The 13080-nt window shown below is 47.2% G+C and overlaps 2 protein-coding genes across 4 annotated transcripts in view; one reads left to right on the forward strand and one right to left on the reverse strand.

Annotated features, from left to right (window-relative positions):
• The window catches only part of ERICH4 (glutamate rich 4), a 257702-nt gene that overhangs the window by 230411 nt on the left and 14211 nt on the right, over window positions 1-13080 (forward strand). The gene's annotated exons all lie outside the window — the stretch shown is intronic.
• LOC133054410 (E3 ubiquitin-protein ligase makorin-1-like) lies at window positions 457-8592 on the reverse strand. Of its 2 annotated transcripts, none has more exons than XM_061139383.1 (4): window positions 4773-8592; window positions 4573-4663; window positions 4035-4116; window positions 457-2403 (listed from the first exon to the last, which is right to left on the reverse strand). In XM_061139383.1, the coding sequence occupies exon 1, from the start codon at window positions 7216-7218 to the stop codon at window positions 6421-6423; it is 798 nt and encodes a 265-aa protein (XP_060995366.1). In that variant the 5' UTR covers window positions 7219-8592; the 3' UTR covers window positions 457-2403; window positions 4035-4116; window positions 4573-4663; window positions 4773-6420. The 2 variants fall into 2 exon arrangements, with proteins under 2 accessions (XP_060995366.1, XP_060995367.1); XM_061139384.1 differs by having other exon boundaries at window positions 457-3016.

Consider the following 13080-nt stretch of genomic DNA (forward strand, 5'->3'; position numbering starts at 1 on the left):
TATATTATATATAATATATATAATTTTATATATGACTAAAATATATAATGACATATTATATAATGTTATTATATGTGATATTATATATTATATAATGTTATTATACATTTTAATTTCTATATATATTTTATATAATATATGATATAGTATAAGTAATATATAATTTAAATATGATATCTATTTTATATAATTATAGTAGTATGTACTGTACTTATTGTCATTAATAATATATTAATTAAATATTAATATAAAATTTATTTTAGATAAATTTATAAAAATTTTAAAATTCATGTAAATTTTAAAGATATAAATTATATAAATTTTAATTTATATTAATAGTTAATTAATATAGTATCATTATAGTATATTAAGGAAAGGTTGATGTTGAATCACGCGAAGATGCCGGAGGAGAAGAATTCAATCCAGGGCCAGAGACGAGGCTTGATCACTCAGAGCTTTTGTGTAATAAAGTTTATTAAAGTATCAAAGGGATAAAGAAAGCTTCCGACATAGACATCAGAAGGGGGCAGAAAGAGTACCCCCTTGCTAGCATTAGCCATGGAGTCATATACTCTCAAATTAGATATTACAGTGAATCAAAAGAATGTCTGGAGTTTGTAAAGACCTCACCAGACCTACTGCCATAATTTACATTTTGAGATAACAGGATTAGCCAGAAGGTTTTTTTTCCAGAGACTGTCCTCAAGCAGGATACATTATTGTTATATAATCCTAAGGAATGTAGAGGGAAAAAAAGTTTGTCCTTTCTTCCTCCTTGAGAATTCCAGACCCCTCTCTCCTTGGGGACCCCTGGACTTCCTATCAACCTGCCTAGGAATTGACTCTCTCATCCCCCCTTTGCTTTTAGGAGAATTATGTTGCCAAGGGAAAGGGGCGCCGTTTTCGTTCCATAACTACTTCCTGCTGTTTAGGGGCGTGGTCCCTAAGTTGTTGAGGCAACATATTCTGCTAACCCTCGTATTGAGGGTCTCTCATCCAGGGGTCCCAAGTAATATTTGAAAGAGGCTGTGGCACTCCTAGGAGCTTGGACAACCATTTCTAACTTAAAAGCCTTCATGGACTAGAAACAAATCCAATGACACAGATGCAGGGAGCAAACAACAAAAATAGAACAATCAGAATTATTGTAATTAAGATAGCTTTCCACCCTGGGGAAGTAGTTAACGTCTCCCAAAGTGAAGCAATTGAGGCTTCGGGAGTATCCCTAGCCCCAGTCATCTGGGTCATGTGTTTAGTAAAGTGAGTGACATTAGTGCTCATCTCAGGTATATATGCACAGCACTGGGTATGAAGAATGGCACAAGTTCCTCCTTGCGCGGCTGTCAGATATCTAAAGCCAATCTGTTTTGTAAAACCACCTTTCTAATCTGTGCTTGTTCAGCATTAAGAGCTGAACTAGCTTTCTGAGAACCTTGTAATGCCTGTTGAGTACAATTAGTCAAACCATCCACTCGTAGCATAACATCTGTAGTTCCCAAAGAGGGGACAAACACTGCAGCCAAATAACCATACCAGTGAAATACAGACCGTGCCCACCGAGTTGTAAGGTGGGGTAAATTAGCAGGCTTCTCTGGAAGCTCTGAAAATATAAAGCCGTGAGTAAAGGCTAGACCTAGGGTGCATCTCCCTGTCCACCCAGGGGGAAGCCATGCCCATAGGTAAGAGCCACATGTCCAATAAGTCCCGTTTGGAGCAAGCCAGCATGACATAGATATCCAGTCCCAATCAGTGCCTGGCCAGACAAAGGGAGGACCTGAATTGGGGTTGGAAAACATGGGAATGATTACACTGCATATTTCCTGAGGCAAAAATCCCAAGGGTTTCCAATCACTATAATTTAAGTTGTTGACTAAATTCTGGGGATGGCTCTATTTGTTCCCAGCAAATAGGGGCAGTAGATATTAGACGTCCTTTTTCAGGAGTTAACCATATAACCTCATCCCATATTTGATAAACATCAGGTAAAAAACCATTAGATTTAGACCTATTTGCCTTGTGTGTAGCAAAATAGTCATTGAACCGAGACAATGTATAATCAAAATTAAACGTCACATTGTGTCCATAGTTAAAGAACAACGTGTTGCACCAGTCCATTATAGGGTTGTTAGATGTCATCAGTTTAAGAAGAGGCATCACATATGATTGTTGTCGAAGGTATTCGCAGACTTGGAGAAAGTCTTTTCCTTGAAGTGGAGATGTCCACCACGGGAAGCCTTCCACTGATGAAGAGGGGAGCGCGCCACAAACCCAGCAGTTAGACCGATTGTGGAATGCAGCATAGGAGTGAGCCCAGGAGAGGAAGGCGTTGTCTTGAGGATCAGACGGCAGACTCAGGATTTTTGGAGTCAGCATAAGTAGGCTCACATAGGTTATCAGGCCCATCTGAAAAGTACAAAGTCAGAGCATAGAAAGTAAAGACATAAAACGAAGTCACTTAGTTCTGGTCAGGGTGCCACCTCTTAACTCGAGTGTGATGTACCCACGAATAAATTCCTGGCACTCTGAGAGCTGTGGGAGAAGAAAGAATAACCTGGTAAGGGCCTTCCCAGAGGGGCTTGAGGGATGAGCCCCCAGACCCCAATGTTTTTATGAGGACCTCGGTTCCTGGCTTAAATAGAGGCTTGCTTGACTCAGAGGCTGGGTCAGGAGTCGTCTCCTGGAGTTCTGTTAATGCCAGTTGAAAAGCTGAGAGCTGAGTTACATAATTAGTTAATTCCAAGGCTTCGGGGTCTATAACAATGTCCGTGCATAAGAAAGGCCTTCGATAAATACATTCAAAGGGGGACAGTCCCTCCCTTTTGGGGACAGTTTGAGCCCTCATTAGGACAGGAGACTCTCCAACTGGCCACCGTTCACTGTCTTCCAGTGGGTACTGTGGTCATGCAGTATCACATAGGAAGACCAGGTGTGTCTTCTTTAAGCCCTGGGGATCAAACCTATCCCAGTTTTTCAGGATACAGTTCAAAGGGGTGAGGCTGGAATTGTCAGCTCCCATCTACAAGAGAGAAAAAAAGCAACCAGCGCCCTCTTTGTACCAGAGGCATTCCTCCCTGCTCTAGATGAGGGTGTAGACAGACTTTACACCAAAGCTTTTCTTTCCTGGTCGGACTTAGTCTGTCCCTTACTGACGCAGGTGACATACTCGGCCCTCCCGGTTCTACCACCGAGACGGGGTGGAGACGCACCAGGGGTAGACCTGATGGCATCCCTGACTGACGTCCAGCTCCTCACCATTAACACCTTGCTTACCTCTGATGCCACCCAGGGTGCAATCAGAGTAACCTTCCAGAATGCCTCCCAAGCTAAGACTGCTGGGGGAAACATTCTCGTCACCTGAGTGCCTGTGCACGACCCTCAGTATATTTCTGACCACAATAAGTCTGATACGAACATAAAACTGAGATGTTCCTTCCAAGCATCACCACACCAGTATAAGAGCCTCCTCTGGTCCACTAAAAGCCAGCGTTACCAAAGGAAAACCCCATTATAGTTTTAATCTGAGTAACCTTTAACCTCAGAGATGCTTTTGGAGCTAGAGCTTAATCTAGCTTCCAAATTTTCCATGCCTAGCGAGGCTAGGCGCTTCCTGACTACCAATCCAAGTTTGGGACCTAAGTCATAGTACCCAGTAACAGCATAGATCACAAGTCCCTTGAAAGTCTATGATCCGACAGATTAGGTTAGTACTTCTAATTCCAAGGAGTTAGGAGATGGTCAAAGAGACCGAAAAGTTTAACCGAGAAAGGAGAGCTCGGTCCACACGCTTTGCCCATTTCTGGTCGGTCCCCGAAGGAGACATTGGGTGCCTCTTGGCATTGGCAGATGGTATAAACCCCCGACAGGTTTCTGCCATAAGCCGTATGAGGTCACCACGGAACCGCAGAGAAGGGCTCCTCACTTGCTTTGCGCGGGGCATGTCATTCATTCACACAAGCACACTGTAGAGTTAGTGAAGTACAGCAGGAAACATATTCGCTAGGAGAACAAAGAACTAGAGCTCCAAGCATCCTTACCTTGTCCTGAAGAATCCCAGACGAGCCCCCAAGATGAAAGGCTATTGTTGAACCTCAGGAAAGACGCCGGGATTCTTGGCCTCTGGAGGAGAAGAAGAATTCAATCTGTGGCCAGAGATGACGCTTGATCGCTCAGAGCTTTGTGTAATAAATTTTATTAAAGTATAAAGGAGACAGGGAAAGCTTCTGACATAGGCATCAGAAGGGGGCAAAAAGAGTACCCCATTGCTAGTGTTAGCAATGGAGTTATGTACTCTCTAATTAGTTATTACATTGAATCAAAAGAATGCCTGGAAGTTTTAAACACCTCATTAGACCTACTCCCATAATTTACACCTTAAGGTAACAGGATTAGCCAGAAGGTTTTTTCCAGAGACTGTCCTCAAGCAGGACACATTATTGTTATATAATCCTAAGGAATGTAGGGGCACAAAAAAGTTTGTCTTTTCTTCCTGCTTGAGAATTCCAGACCCCTCTCTCTTTGGGGACTCCTCGACTTCCTATCAACCTGCCTAAGAATGGATTCTCTCAGACTTACCCAGATGCTGGCCAAGGTGTCTCCATGTCCCCGATGCTTTCTCCTTCCTCCAAACAATTCTTTGGAGCAGAAAAATTCAGGCTGGTATAGGCTGGAGAAAGAAAGAAACTTCTTTAAGGCAAAGGTGGCCTCCCCAGCGTCTAGGATGGTCCTCCCTCACCCTCCACTTCTGACTCAGCCCCCACTGCCTGGATGAGTACCTGGTATGATGAGCTCAGCCTTCTTGATAAGGGTCCCAGGCAACCTGGCCGCTGAAGGAATCTTCCAACCCTCTGTCTTCTCAAAAGAGGCTGGCATGGAGGAATGACCTCGGAGAGTCTGGTCAAACCAGGGGACCCCCGTGGGGCTGCCCCTAAGTCAACCCTATATTGAACGCCCAATTTGTTGCCAAAATCCGGCCTCCATACAGTGGTGTGGGATGAAACCTTTAAGGAAGAGTTGGGTGAAGTAGAAAGAAATTAGCTTTACTGTTTGGCCAGGCAAAGAGGGCCACAGCAGGCAACACCTTAAGCCTGTGTCCCAGACTGGTGGTGGCACTGAGGCGTCTCACAGTGTTTACGGAGCCGTGGTCGGTGGTGAGGTAACCAAGAGGCAGCGTCATCAACCTTCTGGTTCCAAGTGGCCTGGGGTTGGCGTGCTTGTGGGCAACATACAGTTAACTTCCTCCACCTGGTAGGGGTTTCAGTATCCGCTAAACAGTTCACATATAAGGCACAGAACAATATCTATAGACCTCGAGGAAGAACTAAATAAAGGTCCTTGACTTTGTCTACTGGCTGAAGTATTATTAGTTTGGCTTGTTTGACTGTTTTCCTTTTCTTTCTGCATTTTCTCACTTCTCTGATTAAATTCATGCTTTAAAAAATTTTTTTACTTTTAATTTTCTGGCCACATCGCACGGTAAGTAGGATTCTTGTTCCCCAACCAAAGATCAAACCTGCGTTCCCTGCAGTGGAAGTTCAGAGTCTTCACCCACTGGACCCCCAAGGAAGTCCCCAAATTTATTCTTTGATGAAAGTTTTTCTACAGACAAAAGGCAGGCGGAAGGCTTGGCTGGGGTTCTTTTCTGGGAAAGCCTCATAGGGTCCTGCCCGCTCACCATCTGGCCCCTCCCCTGCTCTGCACCCGGCTGGAGTCTCAGTCAGCACAGAACCAGGCAGAAGACCACAGGACCGTTTCGTAATCCTTTTCTTCCCCAGGGTCACGTCTATTCACTGCCAGGAAGGCAGAGTGGGCGTGTTGCTTATAACAGCAAAAGTTCGATTTCTAAATGTTTGCCAGTGTTGGAGGAAATCACAGTTTAGCGGCCAACACAGTAAGCCAAGCTGGTAATCTGAGTCTCCCGATCCTTGTTATCATGTTAGTGATGTCTCCCCAGTTTTTTTTTTTTTTCGTTTAAATAAATTTATTTCTTGTAACTTTGCTCTGTTTAGATTATGTAGTTTTTGTTCAGTTATGAGAACAATTTTTAAAGGATGGTGGATTATTGGCTAGCTTAATGGATGGAATAGGAAAGTGGAAAATGTAAAATGCCAGGAAACATACATTCAGAGCTAGATACGCTTCTCTGAGCCTAAACTGGCTAATCCATTAAACACAATCTCCTCAGAAAAAAGCACGAAGATTCTACTAACTGATACATAGGGTTTTCCTCGTTCAAATAAAAGTAGATATACCAACTAATCTAGAAGCTAGCTGAAATACAAAGAACTCCCAATTAGAAGAATACCCCAGTTTCGAGATAAAATGCATGCATTTAAATGCGGTCCATCTGGCTGAAAGTTGGCACAAGATACTAAATTCTTCCCCAAAATATTTGAAAGCACAAACGAAGATTGGGGAGGAGTCTCACTTTACGATCTTGCTCTCAAATTGCTTAGCACTCCTCCACTTGCGAATACACTTGAGACAGTAGGTGTGGTTGCAGTTGGAGAGAATCCCGAAGCGGCGCTCGCTGGGGCTGGCTTTCTCGTAGACCACCTCCATGCAGATGCCACACACCATGTCCTTGCTGCGCTGCACCGCGAACGAGAGCTCCATGTCCTTCTCGTGGGCCTCGATGCAGGATTTTATATGCTGTGACCTCTGGGCGGCATCCACGGGATGGAGGACCTGCAGCCCGCACATGTCACACGCGTCTCCGTGCAGATACGCGCAGTTCTCCCCATAGCGGCACTCCCCCACTGCAGCGTAGGGGCAGAGCTGCTTCTTGGTCTCCACTGCACTTTGCTCCTTCTCTGCGTCTTCCTTGGTCACTGAGCCCTGCAGCGGGGCTTCAGCGGAGGAAGGTGCAGTCCGGCCACAGTAGGGCTGCCCCGGAACAAACTCCATGGCATTCACCCAGTCTTCTGAACCGGCTCCTACAGTAGTTGCAAAGTTTGAATTTCTTGACTCAGCTTTGCCCATATTCATATCAACAGTCGGTCCAACTGATGAGAGACTCGAGGAAGCAGCAAGGGATGACTTTGCAGTTAGATCTGTAGCAGTTGCTTCTTCCTGTTTCAGCGGCTTGCTATGTTCATATCTGCAGCCGTCTCCATAAATACAGTACCCTCGCTGAAAATACTTGCACGCTACACCATATGGACTGTCAGAGAGGTCGTGTGAGTAGCGACAGTTACCTCCTTCCTTACAAACCCCATGCATGAAATACCTGCAGGTGACCTGCTTAGTCCAGCCGCCGCCGCCGCCGCCGCCGTCGCTGCCGCCTCCCCCGCCCCCCGCCCCCGGGGACAGCGAGGTGACTGCGGGGATAGGGGTGGGGGAGGCCGCCGCCGCCGCCGCTGCCGCTCCTGCTCCTGATGGTGTGGCTGTTGTTCTCTCCCCAGTTTTAAATCAGTCCTCTCTCTTAGACAGAGGAGTCGGTATTTATAATTAATAAGGATATCCGAATCTCTACTGTTAACTTCCCTCAATGATGCGGCTTCTTAAACAATAATACACGATATCATCTTCTAAGATTTCGCAATGATAGCATAGATTCCAAACAGATATATAAGAAGAAATTAAACCATAATGACTTCTGCTGGTTGGCGACCAAACATCTTTTAAAAAATGTATATGATATTGTTTTCTGAACAATTCACGTTTAACTGGTTGCTATCTTGTGTAGTACAAATATCAGCATCCCTTGGACTGGGCAACCCAACAGTTCAAGGGTTTCAGGGCTTGTTTCGTTCCATACATCATTAATTTATCTATAAGAAACCCACAGAAAATATATATTATGCATACAAACATATGCGTCTGACCGTGACCCCCATAGACTATGTAGCCCTTTAGGTTCCTCTGTCCATGGAATTTTCCAGACAAGAGCACTGGAGTGGGTTGTCATTTCCTACTCCAGGGGATCTTCGTGACACAGAGATTCAACCTGCATCCTTGCATCTCCTGCATTGGCAGGCGGATTCTTTACTACCGTGTCACCTGGGAAACCCCATGTTATATATGGATTTTTTATTATACATACTATTATAATATATATCAAACACTGGTATGTATCTGGTACATGTATTTTGCTTTGACTTTCATTTTCTTTTCCATTGAGAGTTTTGTTCTTTTCATTACTTAAAATTTGTTTTCCCTAGGGGTATAGTTGATTTACAATGTTGTGTTAGCTTCAGGTATATAGCAAAGTGAGTCAGTTATACATATATCCACTCTTCTCTAGATTCTTCTTCCATATAGGTCATCACAGAGTACTGAGTAGAGCTCCCCGCGCTACAGAAGGCCGTTATTCCTCATCTATTTTATACACAACCTCAGGCTTCCAATTCATCCCTCCCTGCCTTACCCCAGATAACCATAAGATTGCTTTCTACATCTATAATTTTATTTGTTTTGTAGATAAGTTCATTTGTACCCTTTTTTCATTTCCCAGTTGGTGTGTTTTAGATACTTTTGGTTAGATAAAACGAAAGACTAAACATAATTATTAAGTAGGAGAAAACAGCGGCAATACTATATGATATCACTTACACGAGGAATCTAACAAAATACCACAAACTAGTATATGTAACAAAAAGGAAGCAGACCCCTGGATATATTGAAGTAAATAGGGGTTTCCAGTGGGGGCGGTGGCTAAACATAGTGGAGAAGGAGTGGGAGGAACAAACCACCGCAGAAAGACAGGCAGGAGGATGAACTATACAATACGGGGATACAGCCACTATTTTGTGATAACTGTAAATGGAAAGTAACCTTTAATCATTCAGTGCACTTCGGTTGCTCAGTCGTGTCCAACTCTTTGCGACCCCATGGACTGCAGCAGGCCAGGCTTCCCTGTCCATCTGCATCAACTTCAATCATTATAAACAGTGAAATAAACGTTACATTAGATTTTTTTTAAAGGGAGTTGAGTCTGGGGGAGCCGGGAAAGGGGGGAAGTGAGGGAGGCCAAAGGAGGAGGTCTTGCGGTGGGACTAGAGCATGGGCCGGAGGGCAGGGTTTCCAGGCTCCCGCTGGACCCGGCTGGGAAAGGCAGCGCTGCTCTGAGCTGGGCAGGGCATCCAGCATCTGGGGAAGCCCTGGCGGAAAGGGAATGTCCATCTCTGGGCTTCAGATGTCCTCCGCTGAGTTTCCAAAGTGCTGAGATGTGTGAGGAAGTGAAACTAACTGAGACCACCGTGGTGGCTGAAGAGGAGCCAGAGCCAGGGGGAGAGGGGAGCGCGGGCAGAAGCATCCAGAACAGGAGAGCACAGGATGAGTGAGAATAATGAAGACTGTGGTAGGCAGAGCCCAGAAGGATCTAGAAAAGCCCGGAAGCGGCTCTAGAGGGCAGGGCATGAAGAGCGGGTTCCTGCCTTCGGGGAAGGGAAGGGAAAGCGGGGGTGAGGGCGGGGCCGCTTGTGCAGTTTCATTTCTCGAGGCAACAAGAGGCCTCAGTCACATCTTCCGCTGTTGGAACTGCCAGCCACCAGGCCCCCCTTGGAAGCACAGAGCTTGTTGGGGTCCACACCGTCCACACTTCCCCTCCCAGAACGCTCCTTACACTTTGAGGGCTCCGCGGTGGCGTGGAGCTTCTCCTTCCCTCTGTTCTCGCCCAATTCTCTCCTTTGCCCGGAGCCCCACGCATCCCCGACTCCTCTCAAGGCCCCACGGCTCCTCGCCCTCCCCTCAGGTCGGGATCAGCCCGCCCCAAACTCCCAGGTCGGCACCCACAGGGCACATGCCCGTTAAAGGTTCATTTGGCATCCCCCCCCCCCACCGTTGGCCAGACCCCCAGATAGAGTGGGCAACTTCCTGGCCAGCCAGGCGCCCTTCCCCAGCAGACTGGGTGACCCTGCTGCGAAAGAGCATCCAGTCCAGCACATGACGGAAAAACCATTCCTCCAGGGAGAGGAAGCCCAGAAGTCCTTTTGTAACCTCTGCCCAGCAGTAACCGAATAAAGCCTGTGTTTCTCAAAGCGGGGAAACAAAATGAAAAGCCACCCTCCCCCCACAAAGAAAAAAAAAACCCAAACACAGTTCACAAAGATAGTATAGACCCCAAGTGGATATATAAATAGAAATCAAGCCACAATCACTTCTGTTGGTTGGTTACCCATCTTTTCAAATATATATATGCTCTTATTTTTAAAAAATTTCGCGTCCATCCACTTGTATGCCACCGAAGCTATCTTGCATAGTAAAAATATCAGTATCCCTTTGGTAGCGTATGGGACCAACCAATTTAAGGCTCTCAGGTCTTGCTCCATTCCACGTGTTGTTAAAATATCTTTTATAAAGTTTGTTACCTTCTGTGTGAGAAGTTCAGCCAAAACCTGCGCAGGAACTTCCAAGACCTTGTCCATGATCAGCGAAACAAGTGACGCCATGGAGAAAGCTCGAGTTGTGAGTGTTCCTCTGAGACTGCACCCTGAATTTATAGCCTGGCGTGGGCGGTGCCGCTCTACAGAGGAAGTGTTTTGGCCAATGCCCAGGTGATACGTAACAGGGCATCACTTGATGTATAAGGTTACTTTCCCTTTCACTTGTTTGATGGCCAAAATGTTGGATTGTAAAAATTTTCTTAAAAAAAAAAAATTAAGAAAATGATCAGATGCTCTGGGAAACTATATCAGACCCTTTGGAAACAGAGGTGGCAGTGAGGAATGATAAGAAAGCTTAGGGTTCTGACCCGGGGTGAGGTGAGGGACCATAAGATGCCAAAGGACCGTCAGGGTTAAACTGTCACTTAGAGAAAGGACGCTCTCCAGACCCAGCCCAGGGGCGCGGTTTTCAGAGAAGAGCTCCATGTAGTACCTCTTAGAGTCTCGGAATCAAGGCCTTGGTGTGGGAGATCTCTGGGTTGAGTGTGTGTTTGTGTGTGAATATGTACCCACATATGTCCATCTGTGTGTATGTATGTAGGTATGTGCCCACATACGTGTGTGTACACGGGTGTGTGTGTGTCTGTGTATTTGTGTGACTATATCTATTTGTACGTGTGTCTGTGTTTCTATGTGTTTTGCATCTGTTTGTAAAGGGAGTCAGCGACACGCAGCACAAGTCTCCTGGCACACAGGAGTCCCCTTTGGGAAGAGGAGCGGGTGGAGAAAGGGTCCAGGAAAGCAGCTGCAGAAGGAGACTGGAATCCTTTGGGGCTAGAAAGGCAGAGTTTGAGCAGGAGTGGGGGATGTCAGGACCCCGGAGGAGACAAGTCTCGAGCTGAGGGCACAGGCGATTCAAAACAGGAAGGACATGAGGAGTGGGGGTAGGGGCCAGAATAGGGTTCCTGGACTCCAACCCTGGGGAGGTGAGGGAAGGGCTTGGGGTAGGGCCTAGAATGTAGGACAGGAGGGCAGGGTTTCCAGGTTCCAGCTGGGACCAGGCTGAGAAGGCAGGGCTGCTCTCAGAGGGCGTCTGGTTGGGGCCGCCAGCGTCTGGGGAAGCCCTGCAGGAAAATGAGTGTCCACGTGGGGGCGCCAAACGTTCTTCCATGGAGTTTGCAAGAGGGTGAAATGTGTGAGTGGGTGAATCTAACTGAGGCCACACGGAGGCTGAAAAGGATCCAGGCCCCAGGGAGCGGAGGGTATAGTGGGCAGAAGAATCCAGAATCCAAGGAGTGGGAAGGGGAGGAAATGGAGGATGGGGCAGGCCTAGGAGTGTGGGGGGCCCAGAATGATCCTGACGAGGGACGAGTTTAGGGGGCAGGGGATGAAGAGGAAGTTGCTGTCCTGGGGGAGGGGAGGGGAAGTCGGGGTGAGGAGTGACTCTGCAGAGATGGGATTACTTGTGTAGTTTCTGCTTTTCAGGCAAAAAGAGGCCTCAGGCGCATCCAGCCTTTGGAACCGCCAGCCACCCTTGGGAAGCTCAGAGGTTGTTGGAGTCCGCAAGTCCTCACATATGTGGCCTGGGGCAGGACTCAACAAGTTCCTCTTTTTAAATATTTATTTATGCATTTGGCTGTGGTGGGTCTTAGTTGTGGCACACAGGCTCTAAAGCTCGCAGGCTCAGTAGTTGCAGCACACAAGCTTAGTTGCTCCAGCCTCTGGGATCTTAGTTCCTCGACCAGGGATGGAACCCACGTCCCCTGCATTGCAAGGCTGATCCTCAACCACTGGACCACCAAGGAAGTCCCACAAAGGAAGTTCTTGATGGACCTCGGAGTGTCCCGTTAATGCCTAATCTCAGTGTTAATTCTGAACGGCGTCTTACCCCAGAGAGGGCTGAGAGCCTTTTCTGCCTGCTGTTCCACTCCCCATTGGAATCATCGGGATAATTGCCAGCAGTCGTCCTTAGTCAGGGATTTCCCAGGTGGTGGAGTGGTGAAGAGTCCACCTGCCAATGGAAGGAAACTCAAGAGAAGTGGTTTCGATCCTGGATCAAGAAGCTCCCCTAGAGGAGGGAATGGCCGCCCACTCCAGTTTCCTTGCCTGGGAAATCCCGTGGACAGAGGAGCCTGATGGGCCAAGTCCGTGGGGTCACATGGACAGAGGAGCCTGGCAGGCTACTTTGTGTCAGACACACACTCACACACTCTCTGCCTGTCTCTGTCTCTCTCTCTCTGTGTGTGTCTCACTGTATCTCTCTCTGTCTCTATCTCTCTCTGTCTCTTTGTCTCTGTGTGTGTGTCTCACTGTATCTCTCTCTGTCTCTGTCTCACTGTCTCTCTCTCTCCTCCTGTCTCTCTCTCCCTCTGTCTTTCTCTTCTGATCTGAGGAGGGGGAGGATTGTGCCCAGGAAAACATTCGCTTCTCATTGGAGACACAGCAGATGCTCCCTGCAGACGCAGACGGTGTCTCTGATGCTGCAGCTGGTGTGGTGATGGCGTCTCTGTGGGCAGAGCGGGTCTCAGGACCCTGTCCCTGTAACTATAGACTCAGGAGCCCCTGGTCCATCCTGCGTAACTCTTACCTGCACAGAACTCTGGAGCAAAGAGCAGTCAGGGGAGTGCTTCTTTATGCTCCATCTCTGAGCGAAAAGCAGAGGGGGTCTCCAAGAGGAGAGAACCCTGGAGCTGTGTTTGTGCACTGACATTGTTCAGGACACGTGCTGACCCTGCCAGCTGACCACACCCTGGCACCG

Source organism: Dama dama, chromosome 4 (assembly GCF_033118175.1).
Source record: "Dama dama isolate Ldn47 chromosome 4, ASM3311817v1, whole genome shotgun sequence".
NCBI classification, from domain to species: domain Eukaryota; kingdom Metazoa; phylum Chordata; class Mammalia; order Artiodactyla; family Cervidae; genus Dama; species Dama dama.